Source organism: Zalophus californianus, chromosome 8 (assembly GCF_009762305.2).
Source record: "Zalophus californianus isolate mZalCal1 chromosome 8, mZalCal1.pri.v2, whole genome shotgun sequence".
NCBI lineage: Eukaryota > Metazoa > Chordata > Mammalia > Carnivora > Otariidae > Zalophus > Zalophus californianus.
The window spans coordinates 76,328,015-76,346,834 of record NC_045602.1 but is presented as its reverse complement, the minus strand read 5'-3'; the positions used below and the strand labels follow the sequence as shown (position 1 = coordinate 76,346,834).

Sequence of the window (18,820 nt, the reverse complement as noted above, 5' to 3'; positions counted from 1 at the left end):
TGATCTCAATGTCGCGAGACCCAGCCCTGCGTTGGGCTCCACGCTCAGGGGAGAGTCTGCTTGAGGATTCTCTCTCCCCCTCTGCCTCTTCCCCTGCATGCCCTCTCTCTCTCTTGAATAGTAAATAAATAAATATTTAAAAAATCCTACTCCAGCATCAAGTACAATGTCAATAGAAGCATTTTTGAATGTGTGAGAAATTAAGAACTATATCTCCCCAAAAACTCTTCTCAAAATGAAGATGAATTTCAGCCAATGAAGAAATGAACAGAAAAACTATCACAAAAGAATGATGGCAGTCACCAAATCCATTTAACTCCGAGATTTAAGACTAAACAATTGTGGCAATAATGGGTTTCACGGCAGAATGTAAAGAACATTTAACAACATTTAACAAATTAACCACTCTGATAACACCTGAAAACATGCCTATGCTAATTTGAAGAATGATGTTCAATATAATATGCATTTCTTATTTAATCTTAACTCACAAGTTAGTGCAACCCGTGAAATTCCTAGAGCAAGTAAATGGACTTTTTATCACTTCGTTCACACCTCTGCTTAAACTTGCTTCTTTTCCAACTCAGATGCTTCTCATTCCTTTTTCTTGCCTTACTGCTCCGGCTAAAGTTTTCAGTATATAATGGTGATCAGGAGTGGTCAAAGTGAGCTTCTGGGTCTTGTTTCTGATCACAGAGGAAAGACTTTCAGTCTTTTACCATTGAGTTTGGTGTCAAGTGTGGGTTCTTCATGAATGTCCTTTATCCTTTTGAGGAAGCTCCCTACTATTCCTAGTTTCTTGAGTGTTTATCATATCAGGATGCTGAATTTTGTCAACAGCTTTTCTGCATCAATTGAGATTATCATGGGTTTTTTCCCCTTCATTTTAATGTGGTATATTACATTGACTATTTTTTTCTTACATTGAACACCCTTGCATTCCTGGGATAAATTCCACTTAGTCATGGGTATAATACTTTTAATATGGTGTTGGATTTGGTTTGCTTGTATTCTGTTAAGAATTTTTGCATTTATGTTCATAAGGAATACTGGCCTATAGTTTTCTTTTCTTGTGGTGGCTTTGTCTGGCTTTGGTACCACAGTGATGCTGGCTTCACAGAATGAGTTTGGAAATGTTCCCTCCTGTCCAATTTTTACAAGTTTGTTAACGTTAATTCTTTAAACGTTTGGTAGAATTCACCAGTGAAGCCACTTCCTCTGGACTTTCCTTTGCTGAGAGGCTTTTGACTACTGACCCCCACCTCTTATTTGTTACAGATAACAAATTTTCTATTTGTTAAGTCAGTAATTTGTATGTTTCTAGGAATCTGTCCATTTCATTTAAGTTACCTAATTCATTGAAAGTACAATCCTTTTTATTTCTGTAATGCCAGTAGAAATGTCCCTGCTTGTATTTCTGATCTTAGTTATTTGCACCTTCTTTTGTTTTATTCTTAGTATAGCTACAATTTTGCTGACCTTTTAGAAAAACCAACTTTTGTTTTCATTGATTTCTCTATAATGTTTTCCTATTCCCCATTTCATTTATCTCTGTTCTAATCTTTATTTCCTTCCTTCTGCTAGATTTGGGTTAGGTTTGCTCTTCTTTTTCTCATTCCTTGAGGTGTAAAGTAGCTTATTGATTTGAGATCTTTTCTCCTTTTTAATTAGGGATTTACAGCTCTAAAGCTCCCTTTGAGCACTGCTTTCACTTCATCCCGTAAGTTCTGGTAAGTTATGCTCTTGTTTTCATTCCTCTCAAAGTATTTTCTAATTTCCTTTGTGATTTCTTCTTTGACCCACTGGTTGTTTAGGAGCTCTGCTCAAATCTGAAACCTTCTCTGACACCACTGTATGAAACAGCTCCCCATCCTCCTAGACACTCTATATTCCCCCCACTTTCCTTCCTGAAATATTTTTTCATAATACTTATCTCCATCTGATATTCTATGTATTACTTGTTAATTTATTGTCTGTCTCCCTTCACTAAAATATCTAAGCTCAAAAATAAGCATTTTGTTTTATACACTGCATATTGTTAGCTGCTTGACATATAATAAGCATTAAATAAACATTTGCTAGGCAAATCCTTTTAATAAAATTGTGGAATCCAATTTTTCACCATGAACACTGTGACATTTATTCTAAGTGAAAAAGGTACACGTGGCTTATTCTTCTTGAACTAGGATATACTTGAGGAAAGGCAGAAACCATTTTGACTAATCCCAAATCAGAGTCCTTCAAAAAATAACATAAAAACCCACATTCAAGTTCTTGAGATAAAGGTAAAGAATGAATTTATGTTTTCCATCCTGTAATTCATGGTCATGCCTCTTTAGCCTCATTTAAAGCTCATGGCTAAAGGGGTGCCTAGATGATTTCAGTTCAGGTCATGAGATCCAGTCCTGCATCAGGCTCTGCTCTGGGCATGGAGCCTGCTTAAGATTCTCTATCTCTTTCTCTCTCTCTCTCTCCTTCTACCCCTTCCAACCCCCTCTCCTTCTCTGAAAACTAATAAATAAATAAAGTTAATGGGTAAAGGATGGCTTGCTCCATTTGCATTAACTCCCAGTTGTTTAATTAACATAATTACTGTGATATCAGTCACTGCCCAATTATATGTGACTCATTCATTAGGAAGATGACTCAGGTTATTCGCTTTTTATGTTTATTTTTTTATTTTTATTTTTTAAAGATTTTATTTATTTATTTGAGAGAGAGAATGAGAGAGAGAGAGTACATGAGAGGGGGGAGGGTCAGAGGGAGAAGGAGACGCCCTGCCGAGCAGGGAGTCCAATGCGGGACTCGATCCAGGGACTCCAGGATCATGACCTGAGCCAAAGGCAGTCGCTTAACCGACTGAGCCACCCAGGCGCCCGAGTTATTCACTTTTTAAAATACACTTAAATATATTAAACTACTCTCTCAATTAAAAAATGACCAGTACAATTCAGGCTAGTGTTATTTTTTTTTATAAAGATTTTATTTATTTATTTGACAGAGACACAGCAAGAGAGGGAACACAAGCAGGGGGAGTGGGAGAGGAAGAAGCAGGCTTCCCGCAGAACAGGGAGCCTGATGCGGGGCTCGACGCCAGGACCCTGGGATCATGACCTGAGCTGAAGGCAGACGCTTAACGACTGAGCCACCCAGGTGCCCCGGGTTCAGGCTAGTGTTATTTCCCATACACCTAGGTGCAACCATAACTATATTAAACATACAGAAAAATTTTTGTTAAATGGATAATCAATCATTCTCAGGTAAAACCTTATTTTCTAAATTCAGTTCCAGTAAAACTGAAATTCCTTTAACTGCTGGATACCACTGTATTCATCTTCTGTGCATGCTGTAACAAATTACCATAAACCTGGGGGCTTAAAACCACAGAAATCTACTTTTTCACCATACTGGAAGCCATTTTGACTAACGTCCAATCAGTCCGATATGAAGGTGCTGGTGGGGCCATGTGCACTCTAGAGGCTCTAAGGGAAAACTCATTCTTTGCCTCGTCCCACTTCTGGAGGCTGCCAGCATTCTATGGCTTGAGGCCATATCACTCCAATCTCCACATCCACTGTCACAGTGACTCCTCCTGTTCTGTGTGTCATATCTCCCTCTGTTCCTCTAACAACAACAGCTGTGGTGGCATTTAGGCCCACCCAGAAATTCCAGGATTATCTCATTTTAAGATTCTTAATTTAGGGGCGCCTGGGTGGCTCAGATGGTTAAGCGTCTGCCTTCGGCTCAGGCCATGATCCCAGGGTCCTGGGATCGAGTCCCGCATCGGGCTCCCTGCTCGGCGGGGAGCCTGATTCTCCCTCTGCCTATGCCTCTCTCTCTCTCTCTCTCTCTCTCTCTCTGACTCTCATGAATAAATAAAACATTTAAAAACATATTAAAATTAAAAAAAAAAAGATTCTTAATTTAGTCATATCTACAAGGACCTCCTTTCTACATAAGGTTCACATTCACGGGTTCTAAGGATTTGGTGATATCCTTTGTAGGTTGCTTTTCGGCCTACCACACTTATTATCTTAATCGGGTGATCAAATTTATCATCATGAATAACAGGACAACCCAAACTCATGTACCTCCTGATAAGATGCCCAGAGAAGAACACATTACCTCTGCTATATTCCTGCCCAAAATGCCCAACCTGAATCAATCATGAGGAAACGATAAGGCAAACCCAAATGAAGACACATTCTCGCAAAATGTTAATGTCATGAAATAAAAAATTTTCCAGATTAAAGGAGGCTAAAGAGGCATAACAACGAAATGCACTGTGTAATCTTGGATTGGTTCCCAGATCACAGTACAAATCTCCCTTTTCTAAAAAAGGCCACTTATTGGGACAACTGGCAAATTTTGTTATGGATTATATATTAGATAACAGCATCATGTCAACATTAAATATCCTGAATTTGATCATTGTGTCATGGTTAGAAAATTAATGAAATGGAGATAAACCAAATATAGCAAAATATTAATAACTGATGAATTAAGGTAGAGGGTACATGGCTGTTCATGAACTATTCTTGAAACTTTGCTGTTGTTGGTTTGAATCTTTTCAAAATAAAAACTTGAAAAAAAAATGGTGTTCTTAAATGAAGCAAGGCTGTATTAACAGCAAAAAACTGTCCTCCTCCCTGCCAAAAATTTATACTTTGCCTACAAATTTAAACTAAAAAAAAAAATAATAATAATAAGGCAGCTATAGTGTAAAGCTCCCTGGTCCTCTGGTCATCCTCTCCAATAGCAGGATATTTTTCTATTTGACCACAGTCAGGAAAACTGAGCACAAACAAGAAATCCACATCAAAATGTACACACTCAAGTACAGAGATAAAAAGAACTATTTGTTGTCAAAAAGGGAAAAAACAGACTCAGAAGGAAGCTAACTGTTCATCCTCTTGAGTAACCCACAGGAGAAATAAAGGGTATCACTAAACCAGAATGCCTGGAAATGACATCCTCATGTTGTCTTTCTGAAACCAGATTGAGGCTTATGAAACTAACAGCATAAAAGGGAAACCACATTTTTAACCACAAAGACTCACTGAGGAATGCTATACATAAACTATTATTTTTTTAATTTTTAAAACTTAAAAACAGATTGTACACTATCTTCAAATAGCAACACATGAATTGGGGGTTGAGAGAAGCAACTCTTCTCATAGTAAGCATAATCCATGAAGACTGGAGTTTTGGGTTGGGAAATAATGATCACTGAAAACAACTTCTCAGCCTTACATCTTTTACTAACAAGTTTAATTATGTCTAAGTAAGAATTACATACTGAGAATAAAACCTCCCATAAGAACCTAAACAAAAGACAACAAAACTAAAACTTAAAGTAAAACAAAATGTTGAAAAAGTATATATTCTTACTTTCCCCAAACATTATTGAAAGCTTACCTTCTGGGACAGGAAAAACTTCAGCTATTGAGCCTAAAATGGTTAAAGCTGAAAATCTAGTTGGGTAGGAAGACCCAGGAAACAGTGCTTCAAAAAGACGGTTGCAAATGGATGACATGAAATTCTAAAAAAAAAAAAAAAAATTACAGTAAGTATAATCTTTAACTCATCATAGATTATTTTCAAAGTAACATCTTTAAGAGTGGGGTTCTTTTTTAACTAACAGGGAAAAGATTTTTAAAAACAATACTAGTTATTTACTTTGCTTGACAATTCAGACTGGTACCCCTGACCATAAGCTATATCATGACTTCAATGAACCCTACCTTTGTAGGGTTGACAAGAAGTACAATTCCTATTGTCGTCCACACAAGAAAATCCAATACTCAGCACCCATTTTTGGTGAAAGCAAGATCTGTGCTAAAGGTATATGAATATTGGTTTTCTTCACCAGAGATGTTCAGGCATCAAAGGTATGTATATTTTTTTTAAGTTTTTAAATAACCAAAAAAAATCCAATACAGACTACTTGATAAATATAATAAGTACAATACTTGATAAATGTGGCTATAATGACACAATTCATAAAGATCCAACTATTCCATTGTCTTCTATATTCCCCTTTGATACTCTTGCTCCTCTACTATTGTTTAAACTTTTTTTTAAAATATTTTATTTATTTATTTGAGAGAGAGAATGAGATAGAGAAAGCATAAGAGGGGGTAGGGTCAGAGGGAGAAGCAGACTCCTTGCTGAGCAGGGAGCCTGATGCGGGACTCGATCCCAGGAGCCTGGGATCATGACCTGAGCCGAAGGCAGTCGCTTAACCAACTGAGCCACCCAGGCGCCCCTCCTCTACCATTGTTTATATAAATAATAAAAAAATGCAAACTTTTAGTAAAACGCAATTTAAAAAAAGAATGGGAAATAGTTTATCCAAGATAAAGTCTTCTTTCTCTAGTTAATAATTATTATTACTATTTCTGGATACGACAGAACAGAAAACCAGAAAACTTATAAGGAAAAGCTGTGATTCTCAAGCAGCGCACATACACCGCTATGCCCTAACAATGTGTATTTGTAACTGAGCAGCACATAAGCAGTTTTAGTCCCAACTGATTCCAGAAAAGATCTCAGTATTCATTTCTTTGGTCAGTGACATACAGTCTTGGGGATTTATCCTATAGGCCCTTACAAGACCTAAGTAAGAGTTTGTTAGTTTATTAAATCTATTGGGTTTCAAGGGAATAGGGTAGTTATTGAGAATATCCTAAACTTATTTTAATTATAAATGAGTAATACAGTATTCATGTTAAAGGGCAACAAGTTCATCCTATGGGAATGATCTTATCCTAACTGTAGTACCATTTATACTTTTAGAAATAGTTCTTTCCTTCAGCCACACTGTAACCATAGTGGAGGCATGGACCACAGTTTATACATTTATATATCCCCATCCTAAGCATATTATCCTGAACATACAGAACAGGCTCAATATATGCTCTTGTCACTTTTAACAGCTCCTAGTGAGGCTTCCAAATACTTTAGCCTAGCACTCAAAATCTCTTTAGATTACTCAGGCAGCTTCTCTATTTGCCTTTAAGGTTTTTTGCTGCGTTATATAGCTAAAGCTATTGAAATGTGACATTACAATTATTAAAAGTGATAGATTTCAAATTGCAAATACCCATACAATACTTAATTCTATTCTGCTACACTGTCAAGCACAGGAAATGAAACAATTTCATTGTTTCCTTGAAACTACAACAATTGTTAGTTGAGGGAACTCAACTACAGATATGAAATTGATTTGTACTTCCAGCTTTGTCACTTGTTAGCTGTGTAACTACAATATGAAATTCCTGAACCTCCACAGCAGCTTCCTTATAGATAAAAATAAAAATACTTTACTTGTATTCCTAGGGAAACAAAGAAACTTTATTTATTTGTACATACACACACGTTAGTCAAGCTCTGTTTTGATTATTAGCGAAAACAACAAAAAACATCCAATATGCAGCCCCAACTTGACTTTCAAACTCATTTCCTGTTACATCTCTTTTGTTGCTCCAAGCATCTTAGGTGTCATTCATTCACAACAGTGAATTCACCGTTCCCCAAATTCTCCCTGTACTTTCTTACCTCCAAGCTTTCAATTAAGCAGGGACAAGGGAAAAAAACTATTCAGATTTTAGAAGTGAGAGCAGATGTACACAGGGGTCTGACTAGCACTTAGTAGCTGAGGGACCTTGGGCAGGTTACTCAACTTTTCCAAGCTTTAGTTTCTCATTTTCTTTTTAAGTAAGCTCTATACCCAATGTGGGGCTCAAATTCACAACCCTGAGATCAAGAGTTGCACGCCCCACCTACTGAGCCAGCCAGGTGCCCTAGTTTTCACATTTGTTAAGCGAGGATAATAATGCCTATCTCACAGCTTTGTTATTAAAGATTTAAATGAGAATGAGGGTACAAAGCATTTTGTAAATTTAAAAGTACTCAAGCTAATAATATCAGTTATTTAGGCATGAAATAATCTCCTTCACTAAACTAGAAGACATCTTTTCCAACTAACAGCCTCCTCTTCTCCCCCAGGACTTAGTCTATTGATTGGCACCAAGCCTACCACACACCATGCATGACACCCACTATTAAAAGATGATAAGTAATTTAGTGCCAAAGTCACAATCTCCAAAAGCCACAGATGACTATAGTTGGGAGGAAATATCAGAACCATGAGATTGACTCAGATTAAGACTCTAAAGGGCTAGTTTTCAAAAACATATTCACAAGGTCAAACTAAGAAACCATGCATACGTGAAAATTCAGAATGTCAATCCACAACACAGGTTTTGTGTTTTAAGTACTTAACTCAGTTTTCACAAATGTCATTTTACCCCTTAAAAAAAGAAGCAAAAGAACTGTTTTCTTAGAACGTCTAGCAATGATCTAAGAAAGGCTAAAAAATAATTTGTCCACACACAAAGCAAGTGCTCAGAATACACTCTAGTCACTTTTAATGACTACCAGCGAGGCTTTTTAGGGTGATTTAGAATTTACAAACAGCTTTCTCATTTAATCCTCAAAACCAGCCTTTTCAGAGAGGTTACTCATCCCACTTACAGTCAAACAGACTCATCAAGTAAGCCAACTAATCAGTGGCAGAAATGGGACTAAACACATGTCCTTCAAGTTTAGGTTGTCACTTTCCAATCTTCACTGTTGGAATTTTTACAAGGATGAAGCTGACTTCATCCTTGGTATAGGAATATTCTTCTTTAGATGATTTTTTACCTTTCAAGTTTAAAACTGAAAACTAAGGGCCATCCATACTAATGCTTAGAGTAGGTAGCAAGTGTATCATGGCTCCAATGTATCATTAATTTATTACAATTGTTTCCCTACATGAAATACAACAGATGAGCTCTGTTCTCTATCTGGGTCTTAGAAGACAGTAAGATTTCTGCTTCTGAGAGGCTATATTTGGAGTGAGAAACCAGTGAAAAACTCATTCTGTTCTGATGGACAGACATGTAAGGTTGTCAAGCTAAGCTCTGGCCCAGACTGGAGCTGCTATATCTGGGGTTCCAGCATCCATCCCATTAACACAGTGACCCGAAACCTAGCCCTACTCTTCATGCTCCCTCCAAAATGGGATGGACAGGAACCTCCACAGCTGGACCACAGACCAGGAGGCACCAATATCAAGCCACTGTAAGTCCTATTAGTCTAAATAGGACTTACAGAACCAGATACAGCAATCTTCTACTCTGGAGAGAGATGGAGGACTTCTGGGCCAGCAATTACCTTTTTCTTAAAGTACCAAATTCATGTAGCCCACATTAAGCTGTAAAGGATTGAGGTTAACCCATTACTGTTATTCTGTAAGAGGCCTCAAGTCCCAGCACTGGTTCCAAGACTCAGGGTACCTTAAGAGAAGTATCAAAGCACCGGAAGGAGTATGTAAAACTAGCTTGAAGGAAAGAAACACAAAAACAACACCATTCACCATGAGACTTCCATTTATTTCCCTTTAATGTTTATTCATAATTGTTCTATGTTTCTTAAATACCCATATGTCTAGAAAAAGATCACCTACCTTATATTGCTGTAAAGAAACAGAAGGGTGCTGTTTGGGTAACTCATTATCTGATTCATGTTTGGATCTACTTTGCTCCAGTTTATAAAGCACCTGAGAACTTTCCTGTATCCTACAAAACAACTTTTGAGAAAAAGAAAAATGGAGCATATGTAAGCCATTTTTAATCTTAAATGTCAGTCTAAAAAAAGGAAAAGGACAAATTTTCTAAATTCTTTAGACTAAAACTTCAAGCAAAGAGAGTACTGATCTCTAAACTCTTAATATTTAGTGTTTCTGACAGAAAATTAACACATATTTTTTAAAACCAAAAACAAACTACTACTGCAAACCAGAATACAGTCATTAAATGGTAGTTCTATTTCCTTTAGGTTGGCATGAAACTAAAGATATACTCACTTCTATACTCTACCAATTCTTCATCCCATAAATGAGGCATGTGATTAAGTCAAGTTGAATCAGTCAACAATGACCATTTCATGAGGCCCTTAAATGGTAGAACTACAAGGGCATCTTTCTTCCTCTCACCAAAGTTTTCTTAAAATACCTTTCACCCTGAAAGATCCATCACTACATTTTTTTTCTTTCCAAAAAAAAAAAAGAACTCAAGTTTGATTTATTTTACACCAAAATGAAAGGGCTTTTACACCCTGGACTTGAATCTCAAATGTAAACTCTATGGAATCACAGAATGGTTCACAGATGGGCCATGAAGGGATGTGGCAGTCCGAACCCATGACCATTATTCCCACATACTCCCAAAATCAGAGCTCTTTACAAAAATGATTTGCAGAGCAGAATTCACAACTTTCCTGTACTTTCTGATGAAAAATTCTACCTTTTTAAGAAGAGAACAAATCTGCTGTCGCACTCCTGGGGACTGACTGTTTAGATTGTATGTGATAAAGAATTGAATCCACTGCATTTCTTCCATGGAAACGATTTCTGTGCTTCGATTACTTTCACAAAGCAAGCCTAATGTATCTATCCGTACCTAAAACACATCAAGCAATAAAATGTTAATTTTTCAATGAAATAAGCAAATAGTAAACTACTTGACATGTTTATTTATATAAGCTACCAAAGGGAAAAAAAAAACAGTAAACCCCAGTTTACCCATGTATACTTCAGTAAGGTTCCCTCATCCCAAAGATCCTAGGGTTATAACTCATATAAAATTACTTTATTAAATGCGTAAATTGGGTATTTGTAAGCCAACAGTCTTAAAGATTCTTATTCCATGGTAATGCTCAACTTCATTCTTTTTTCTCTACTTTACCCCAGGACCGCATCACTCCTTTTTTTTTTTTTTTTTTAAGATTTTATTTTATTTATTTGACAGAGAGAGACAGCAAGAGAGGAAACACAAGCAGGGGAGTGGGAGAGGGAGAAGCAGGCTTCCCACAGAGCAGGGAGCCCGATGTGGGGCTCGATCCCAGGACGCTGGGATCATGACCTGAGCCAAAGGCAGATGCTTAACAACTGAGCCACCCAGGCGCCCCCCTCATCAGTCACTCTTAGATTACTGTCATGCACATCTAACCAGACTCCTGGATTCTTTTTGCTCTCACACTGGAAACTCATCTCTGTTGCCATTAATTCTACTTCCTTGCTAGAGGCAGAATGGCTCTGGTTCCTCAATAAAATGGACCAAACACTCTACTCCTGCCAAACAACACCCTAAATCATCCTCCAGGCCTTGTTTTGTATTCTCCCATTTTGGTATTTGTTTTGTGGGGGTTTTTTTAATCATTTTTTTTCTTCATCATAATAAATGTACTCTTTAATTCCCACCCCCTATTTACTCCATCCCCCCAACCAACTCCCCTCTGGTAACCATCTTTTTGTTCTCTATAGTTGTCTTTTTTTTTCTTTCCTTTGCGTGTTTGTTTCTTAAATTCCACATATGAGTGAGATCACATTGTATTTGTCTTTCTCTGACTGACTTATTTTGCTTAGCATTATACTCTCTAGCTCTATCCATGTTGTTGCAAATGGCAAGATTTCATTCTTTTTTATGGCTGAGTAATTCCATTGTGTGTGTGTGTGTGTGTGTGTGTGTGACCTCCTCTTTATCCATTCATCTATCCGTAGACCCTACAGCTGCTTCCATAGTTTAGCTATTGTAAATAATGTTGTATGTATCCCTTCGAATTAGTGTTTTTAGATTTTTGGGGTAAAAATCCAGTAGTGTGATTACTGGATCATAGGGTAGTTCTATTTTTAATTTTTTGAGGAACCTCCATACTGTTTTCCACAGTGGCTGCAGTAGTTTGCATTCCCACTAATAGCTCACAAGGGCTCCTTTTTCTCCACATCCTTGCCAACACTTGTTGTTTCTTATGGTTTTGATTTTAGCCATTCTGACAGGCATGAGGTGTTATCTCATTGTAGTTTTGATTTACATTTCCCTGATGATGAGTGATGTTGAGCATCTTTTCATGTCCATTGGCCATCTAGATGTGTTCCTTAGAGAAATGTCTTTTCATATCTTCCACTCATTTAATTGGATTTGTTCTTTGGGTATTAAATTGTATCAGTTATTTATTTATTTTGGATACTAACCCTTTATTGGATTATGTCATTTGCAAATATCTTCTATCATTTAGTAGGTTGCCTTTTAGTTTTCTTGACTGTTTCCTTTGCTGTGCAAAAGCTTTTTATTTTCATGAAGTCCCAATAGTTTATTTTTGCTTTTGCTTCTCTTGCCTCAAGAGACATATCTAGAAAAATGTTGCTATGGCCAATGTCAGAGAGATTACTGCCTGTGCTCGCTTCAAGGATTTTTATGGTTTTAGGTCTCACATTTAGGTCTTTAATCCATTTTCAGTTTATTTTTGTGTATGGTGAAAGAAAGTGGTCCAGTTTCATTCCTTTACATGTGGCTGTCCAGTTTTCCCAGCACCATTGTTGAAGACACTGTCTTTTTCCTATTGTATATTCATCCCTCCTTTGTCAAAAATTAATTGACCATATAACTGTGGGTTTATTTCTGGGTTTTCTGTTCTATTCCACTGATCTCTGTGTCTATTTTCATGCCAGCACCATACTATTTAATTACTACCACTCTGTAATATAACTTGAAACGTAGAATTGTGGTACCTCCAGTTTTATTTTTCTTTTTCAAGATTGCTTTGGCTAGGGGCACCTGGCTGCTCATTTGGTTAAGGATCTGCCTTTGGCTCAGGTCATGATCCCAGAGTCCTGGGATCAAGCCCCACTTCGAGCTCAAGTCTGCTTCTTCCTCTGCACCGCCCCCTCACCTCCCACTCATGCTTGTGTGTTCTGTCTCTTGCTCTCCCTCTCTCTAAAATAAATAAAATCTTAAAAAAAAGATTGCTTTGGCTATTTGAGGTCTTTTGTGGGCCCCATACAAATTTTAGGATTGTTTGTTCTAGTTCTATGAGAAAAGCCATTGGTATTTTGATAGGGACTGCATTAAACGCGTAGATGGCTTTGGGTAGTATAGACATTTTAACAATATTTGTTCTTCCAATCCATGAGCATGAAATGTCTTTCTGTTTCTTTGCATTTGTCTTGAATTCCTTTCATCAATGTTTTATAGCTTTCAGAGTACAGGTCTTTCACCTCTTTGGTTAAATTAATTCCTATTTTATTGGTTTTGATGCAACTATAAATAGGATTGCTTTCTTAATTTCATTTTCTGCTGCTTCATTATTAGTGTATAGGAATGCAACAGACTTCTGTACATTGATTTTCTACCCTGTGACTTTACTGAACTCATTTATCATTCTAGTGTTCTCCCATTTTGTGTGTTGCTCCAATGCTTCCTCTCCTTTAATCACATTTAACGTGTTCCTAATCAACACTACCTATTCTGTTCTAAGCCCCCCAAGTCCTTATGCATAAAGGAGCACTTATATCTGTATTTTTTTTTACAATTTTATTTATTTATTTGACAGAGAGAGGCACAGTGAGAGAGGGAACACAAGCAGGGCGGAGTGGGAGAGGGAGAAGCAGGCTTCCCGCGGAGCAGGGAGCCTGATGTGGGGCTTGATCCCAGGACTCCGGGATCATGACCTGAGCCGAAGGCAGACACTTAATGACCAAGCCACCCAGTCGCCCCATACTTATATCTGTATTGTCTTCTAAGAGTTTCCAGTTGTTTTACACAGGTTTTCTTCTTCCTTCAACTAAAATTTAAATAGCCCGAAAAGTCTACACTTTTCACTTCTTTTTTTTTTAAGATTTTATTGATTTATTTGAGAGGGAGAGAGAGTGAGAGAGAAAGCACAAGCAGGGGGAGTGGCAGACAGAGAGAGAAGCAGGCTCCCCACTGAACAGGACCCGCCCCCCCTCCCCAACGCAGGGCTCAATCCCAGGACCCTGCAGGCGCTCCTACACTTTTCACTTTCAATTCATCCTCCTTGCAGATCCCTTAAAACAGTGCTGGGCTCAACACAGAGGCCTCTATATTGGACTGCTAACTGAATAAATCAGGGATCTATTGTATGTATGAAATTCCCAGATATTCTGTTTACTTACTTGGCAGTGCTGATGAATTAAGCCTTGTTTTATTCTTGCACTGGACACAAGGTTCCTCCAAGCATCAGTTGCAGACTGAAGATGTCCATGAGCTCTAGCTGTTCGCAGACATGCCATCAAAGCTCCCAGAGCCCCTCTACTATTGTAAGACCCTAAGGATGGAAAAGATTGTTCTTGTCTCAAAAGCACAAAATAACAAAGATAACTACTGTGCTATGCAACAACTGTCACAATTTTCATTTTGCAATTAACATTGTATTTCAAGAAATAAAAATCACAGTTTAAATTCTAACATGAATTAAAATCCCTAGGATAAAATAATCATTATTGAAAGGGATTTGACAGTTCTTGTGTCAATCATTTCAAGTAAGCATAATCCCCTTATGTTAACTTAAAGAAATCATTATTTTTTGCTGTTTTTACCTTTTCCTTGACACTTAGAAATGAACCAGGAAGTGATTCAGGGGAAAAAAATCAGATGGAGATATATTTAAAACAATAACTAAAATGACTTTCAGCCAAAATTAGGGAAAAGACTTTAATGGCTAAATATCATTATTTCTCTAAAAACAAACACTAAACCTCTCTACATATTTTGGAGTTACTATTTCTCCCTAGTAAAAAAGATAAAAGGAGGATTACAAGGAGCCTGACGCTTTTGGAGGCTGGGACATCAGTCATTACTAACAGGACAGGGAACCCTGGCTCAATGGGAACATTGATAAAAAAAAAAAAAGAGATGGCCTTACTTCAGAGCAGATTCATGAATCTTGAACTTTAGATGGCTTCTCAGAAAGGTAAGAACAATTGTTGTTAAAAACTGCAAATAATGGAAAAAAACCCAACTACAAATAATGGCTTATTTTTGTGTATAGGAATCAGATTTTTCCAGCTATCTCATGGTTACTCTTTGAAAGCTTCCAATTATTTTTCGTTGTAAATACTTTTTTTTTTTGAGAGAGAGTGCCTGTGCACCGCGGGGGGGGGGGGGGGGGGGAGGGGCAGAGGGAGACAAATAAAATCTTAAGCAGTCTCCATGCTCAGCACAGTACCCAATGCAGGGCTTGATCTCACGACCCTGAGATCATGACCTGAGCTGAAATCAAGAGTTGGATGCTGGGGTACCTGGGTGGCTCAGTCGGTTAAGCATCTGCCTTCAGCTCAGGTCAGCCGGGAGTCTGCTTCTCCCTCTCCCTCTCCCCCTCCCCCTACTTGTTCTCTCTCTCTCTCTCTCTCTCTCTCGCATTCTCAAATAAATACATAAAATTAAAAAAAAAAAAAGACTTGAATGCTTAGCCAAATGACCCACCCAGGCATCCCTTGTTATAAATATTCTTAAACTACGATGTAGAGTGCCATATTTCTGCTTTCTTAAGCAGAATACAGTAATTTTAAGATTCAAATGATAAGTCATGGTCATCATTTATATATTAATTACTGAACTATGCTTTAATGCAGAGATTCGTTCAGGGTTACTGAGTTTCAGTGGAATGTTTACCCCCTATTCTAAATGACTACAGAGAGTTGTTTCGTGAGGTCACACATCTACATTTTTTTGTCTCTTCCCTAGAGACAAAAACTTGCTGCTGCCAGTTTACCTGTCTTGATTCTTGCCGAAAACAATGTTTAATTACTGTTTCAATCACTAGAATAAGCAACTTATATAAAACACTCAAACTTTCATTCCAGTCTAACAACCTAACAAATAAGAACTTGGTAAAATGAATTAAAACTAGTAAGAAAGGGAACCTTAGAATAACTGGAATCAATCCTTAGCCTGTAGAAATGACTTAAGCCAAAAAAAACTCCACTCTACTCTGGAGAGGAACATTAGTCTCAATCTGAAATTTCTATCGTCAATACCCTCTTTTACTATTTACAGAAGTTGTAATATTTAAATCTGAATATGGTCCACAGCTGCCAAGCTACCTACGCTTAAACATCTTAACCAGAAATTACTGAAAGAACGATTCCTTTTCTTACCAGTTTTAGCATCAGCAGAAGTTTGAAGAATCTTTACCATGTAGCTTAAGCTTTCAGGGCTGCAGTTCAATAATTTTGGCAAGTAATAATCAATCACATAAGATTTCTGATCCAGATTTCCTTCACACAGTATAAAAAGCAGAGGAGAAACCCAAGTCTCATGCCACTCATCAATCCAAGTACTGTCGACAGCCTGGGACTTCAAATGACTCTTATGATTTCTGAACATGGTTTCCAAGAGGTCACTTGCATAAGGTACCAAGGACTGGTCTCCCATCACCTCTAAGATTTGTGATGGAATAGTTTTAGCTAGTGCCAAAATATGTCCAATTCCTATGTAATCTACTAAACAACCAAGGCATGCATATTTCCCTTTCACATGCCATTCCAATCGCAGAAGACTTTCAGTCAGATCACAGATGAAACGATCCGTAGCCAAACCTGATGCTTCGGAGTCTGACTTTTCTTTAGTGAGCTGGTGCATTTGGAGAATATTTCTGAATATAATTTTGGTTTGGTGTCTCAAAGCATCCAGTGGATGTTCCCAGTGGGTATAGACGTATTCTAAAAGTCTCCCAACTACACTTGAATTTCCATTCAGACTGTCCTTTAGGCTTGGGGAACTTGATTCAAGGACATGTATGGCTGAATTAGTCCAGGATGCCAAAATTCTAGACAGAAACAATTCCAGAGTTGATTCCTTGATCCTGAAGAGAAATGAACCATGTTATTATAAACTGACTAGTAACAGAAATTTCATTTTATAATCATCTAGATTTTAAAAATATAAAAAAGAATGATCAGAAAATTCAATAATTATTAAATTTACAATGACAAAAAATTACAAACAGGCCAAAATAGATCTCAAATTTATAAATGAATCTTTTCATCTTATAGAAATAATCCAAAAAGGGACACAAGAAAACTTTTGGGAGTGATGGAAATGTTTATTATTTTGATTTTGATAATGGTTTCACAGGTGTTTTAAAACATACTGAGAGGGGTGCCTGGGTGGCTCAGTTGATTAAGTGACTGACACTTGATTTTGGCTCAGGTCATATCTCAGGATCATGAAATCAAGCTCCGCATCAGGCTCTGCACTGGGCGTGAAGCCTGCTTAAGACTCTCTCTCTCCCTGTCCCTTTGCCCCTCCCCACCAATCCTTCTCTAAAGAAATAATAATTTTTACATTCCTTTAAAATATGTACAATTTTCACATATACATAAGCTGAAAAACATGTAAAAATTATTTTAGAACGCAGTACTTTTCTTCCTTTACCTACATGTTCATTACTATTAAGTTGTATCTATGGTTTGACATTTTAAGCACACAATCACTTTCAGGCATTATGAAAAAAACACCAAAATAAACCATAAAACACAATCCAATGAAGTCAAAAGAGCTGGTTACAGTTCTGGCTCAGGTGCTTATTAGCAATATACTCTTAAGTTTTAGCATTTACTTTTCTAACTTCACTTTACCTACTCAACACATTAGATTTCCTATCCTATCTATCAGACATGTGAGGCTCATACTGAATTACCTATGTTGACATTGTTTATAAACTAAAATGCAGCATTAGAGACTAAATGGTAACATTAACATTAAAAATGTTCAGTACAGGTTAACCTGCACCAATAATATCTGTAACTCTCTCCCTCCCCTCATCATTTCATCTTCTCTTGTTCTACTTTCACACCCATTTCACTGCCTATATGTTATCGTCCTTTTTTTTTTTTTTTAAGATTTTATTTATTTATTTGACAGAGGGAGAGAGGGCGTGCACAAGCAGGGGAGTAGCAGGCCGAGGGAGAAGCAGGCTCCCCGCTGACCAAGGAGCCCAATGTGGGACTCAATCCCAGTACCCTGAGATCCTGACCTGTGCCAAAGGAAGACACTTAACTGACAGAGCCACCCAGGCGTCCCTGTTATCTTCCTTTTAATTCAGGATTATCCTGAGCACTTTTCACGGAATTACTAAGTATACTAGTTCAGTTGCCATTTTTGAAATGTCTGACAAGCAAAACAGAATAGGAGACAGTAGCATGAAAACTCACTGTGAACTCAAGGTGAACAAGACATGCACAATATTCAAGAGCAGGGCCTCCCCACTCAGGCCCATATTCCCATTCTGCCAGTCCAACATGGTGAGTGTCCCCTGACACAGGAATAAGAGAGTTGACTGCGAGACATCAGTACAACAGAGGCTCCTGCAGCAGTTCAAAAACCAGTCGGGGATGCTGGTGCAGTCCACTGAACGGAGAAGCAAACTACTAATCTGGAAGAACATAACAGAGCCAACATGTTATAAAGCCTCGAAAACTTTTCAGATATTTCAAAATGTAAATCCAAAATTCCCTTTCCCCTGAAACATCCTAGCAAACTAAAGATGAGAAGCCACAAATGTTGAAATTATTATATCAAAAGGGAAGAAAATTAAATCTAAATACATGAACCATTTTTGCTGGTTTGAAGGTACTAGTAGAGCAAAACATATCGCCACCTGCAGGTGGATGAGCTTAACTAATGCTTTTCAGAGGTGATTTTAGAAATCAAATCGCTAAATTTTACCCAGTGATACTTTGTGTGATCTCACAGAAGAGTACACATCTATTTGGCAAAAAGTCAGGTAAATAGCTAAAATAAGTTTCTAGATAATATACTAAGAAGAAAAAACCTGCTAGTACTGAATATAAGAATTATAGTCCAAATTATCAATTATACTTTCCATCTGACCAAATACACTGAAAAATTGATTTTAACATGCTTCCCATCTAAAGTAAAACATTTGGGCAGCGCCTGGGTGGCATGGTCGG

General features: G+C 37.5%; 1 protein-coding gene across 13 annotated transcripts in view; it reads right to left on the bottom strand.

Annotated features, from left to right (window-relative positions):
- The window catches only part of THADA (THADA armadillo repeat containing), a 324,153-nt gene that overhangs the window by 291,460 nt on the left and 13,873 nt on the right, over positions 1–18,820 (bottom strand). For all 13 annotated transcript variants that reach the window (XM_027621844.2, XM_027621847.2, XM_027621842.2 and 10 more), the window contains exons 10-15: positions 18,062–18,282; positions 16,004–16,710; positions 14,021–14,172; positions 10,353–10,508; positions 9,515–9,637; positions 5,419–5,542 (exon numbers count right to left, since the gene is read on the bottom strand). In XM_027621844.2, coding sequence (XP_027477645.1) covers positions 5,419–5,542; positions 9,515–9,637; positions 10,353–10,508; positions 14,021–14,172; positions 16,004–16,710; positions 18,062–18,282 — 1,483 coding nt within the window. The remainder of the gene's footprint in view (positions 1–5,418; positions 5,543–9,514; positions 9,638–10,352; positions 10,509–14,020; positions 14,173–16,003; positions 16,711–18,061; positions 18,283–18,820) is intronic.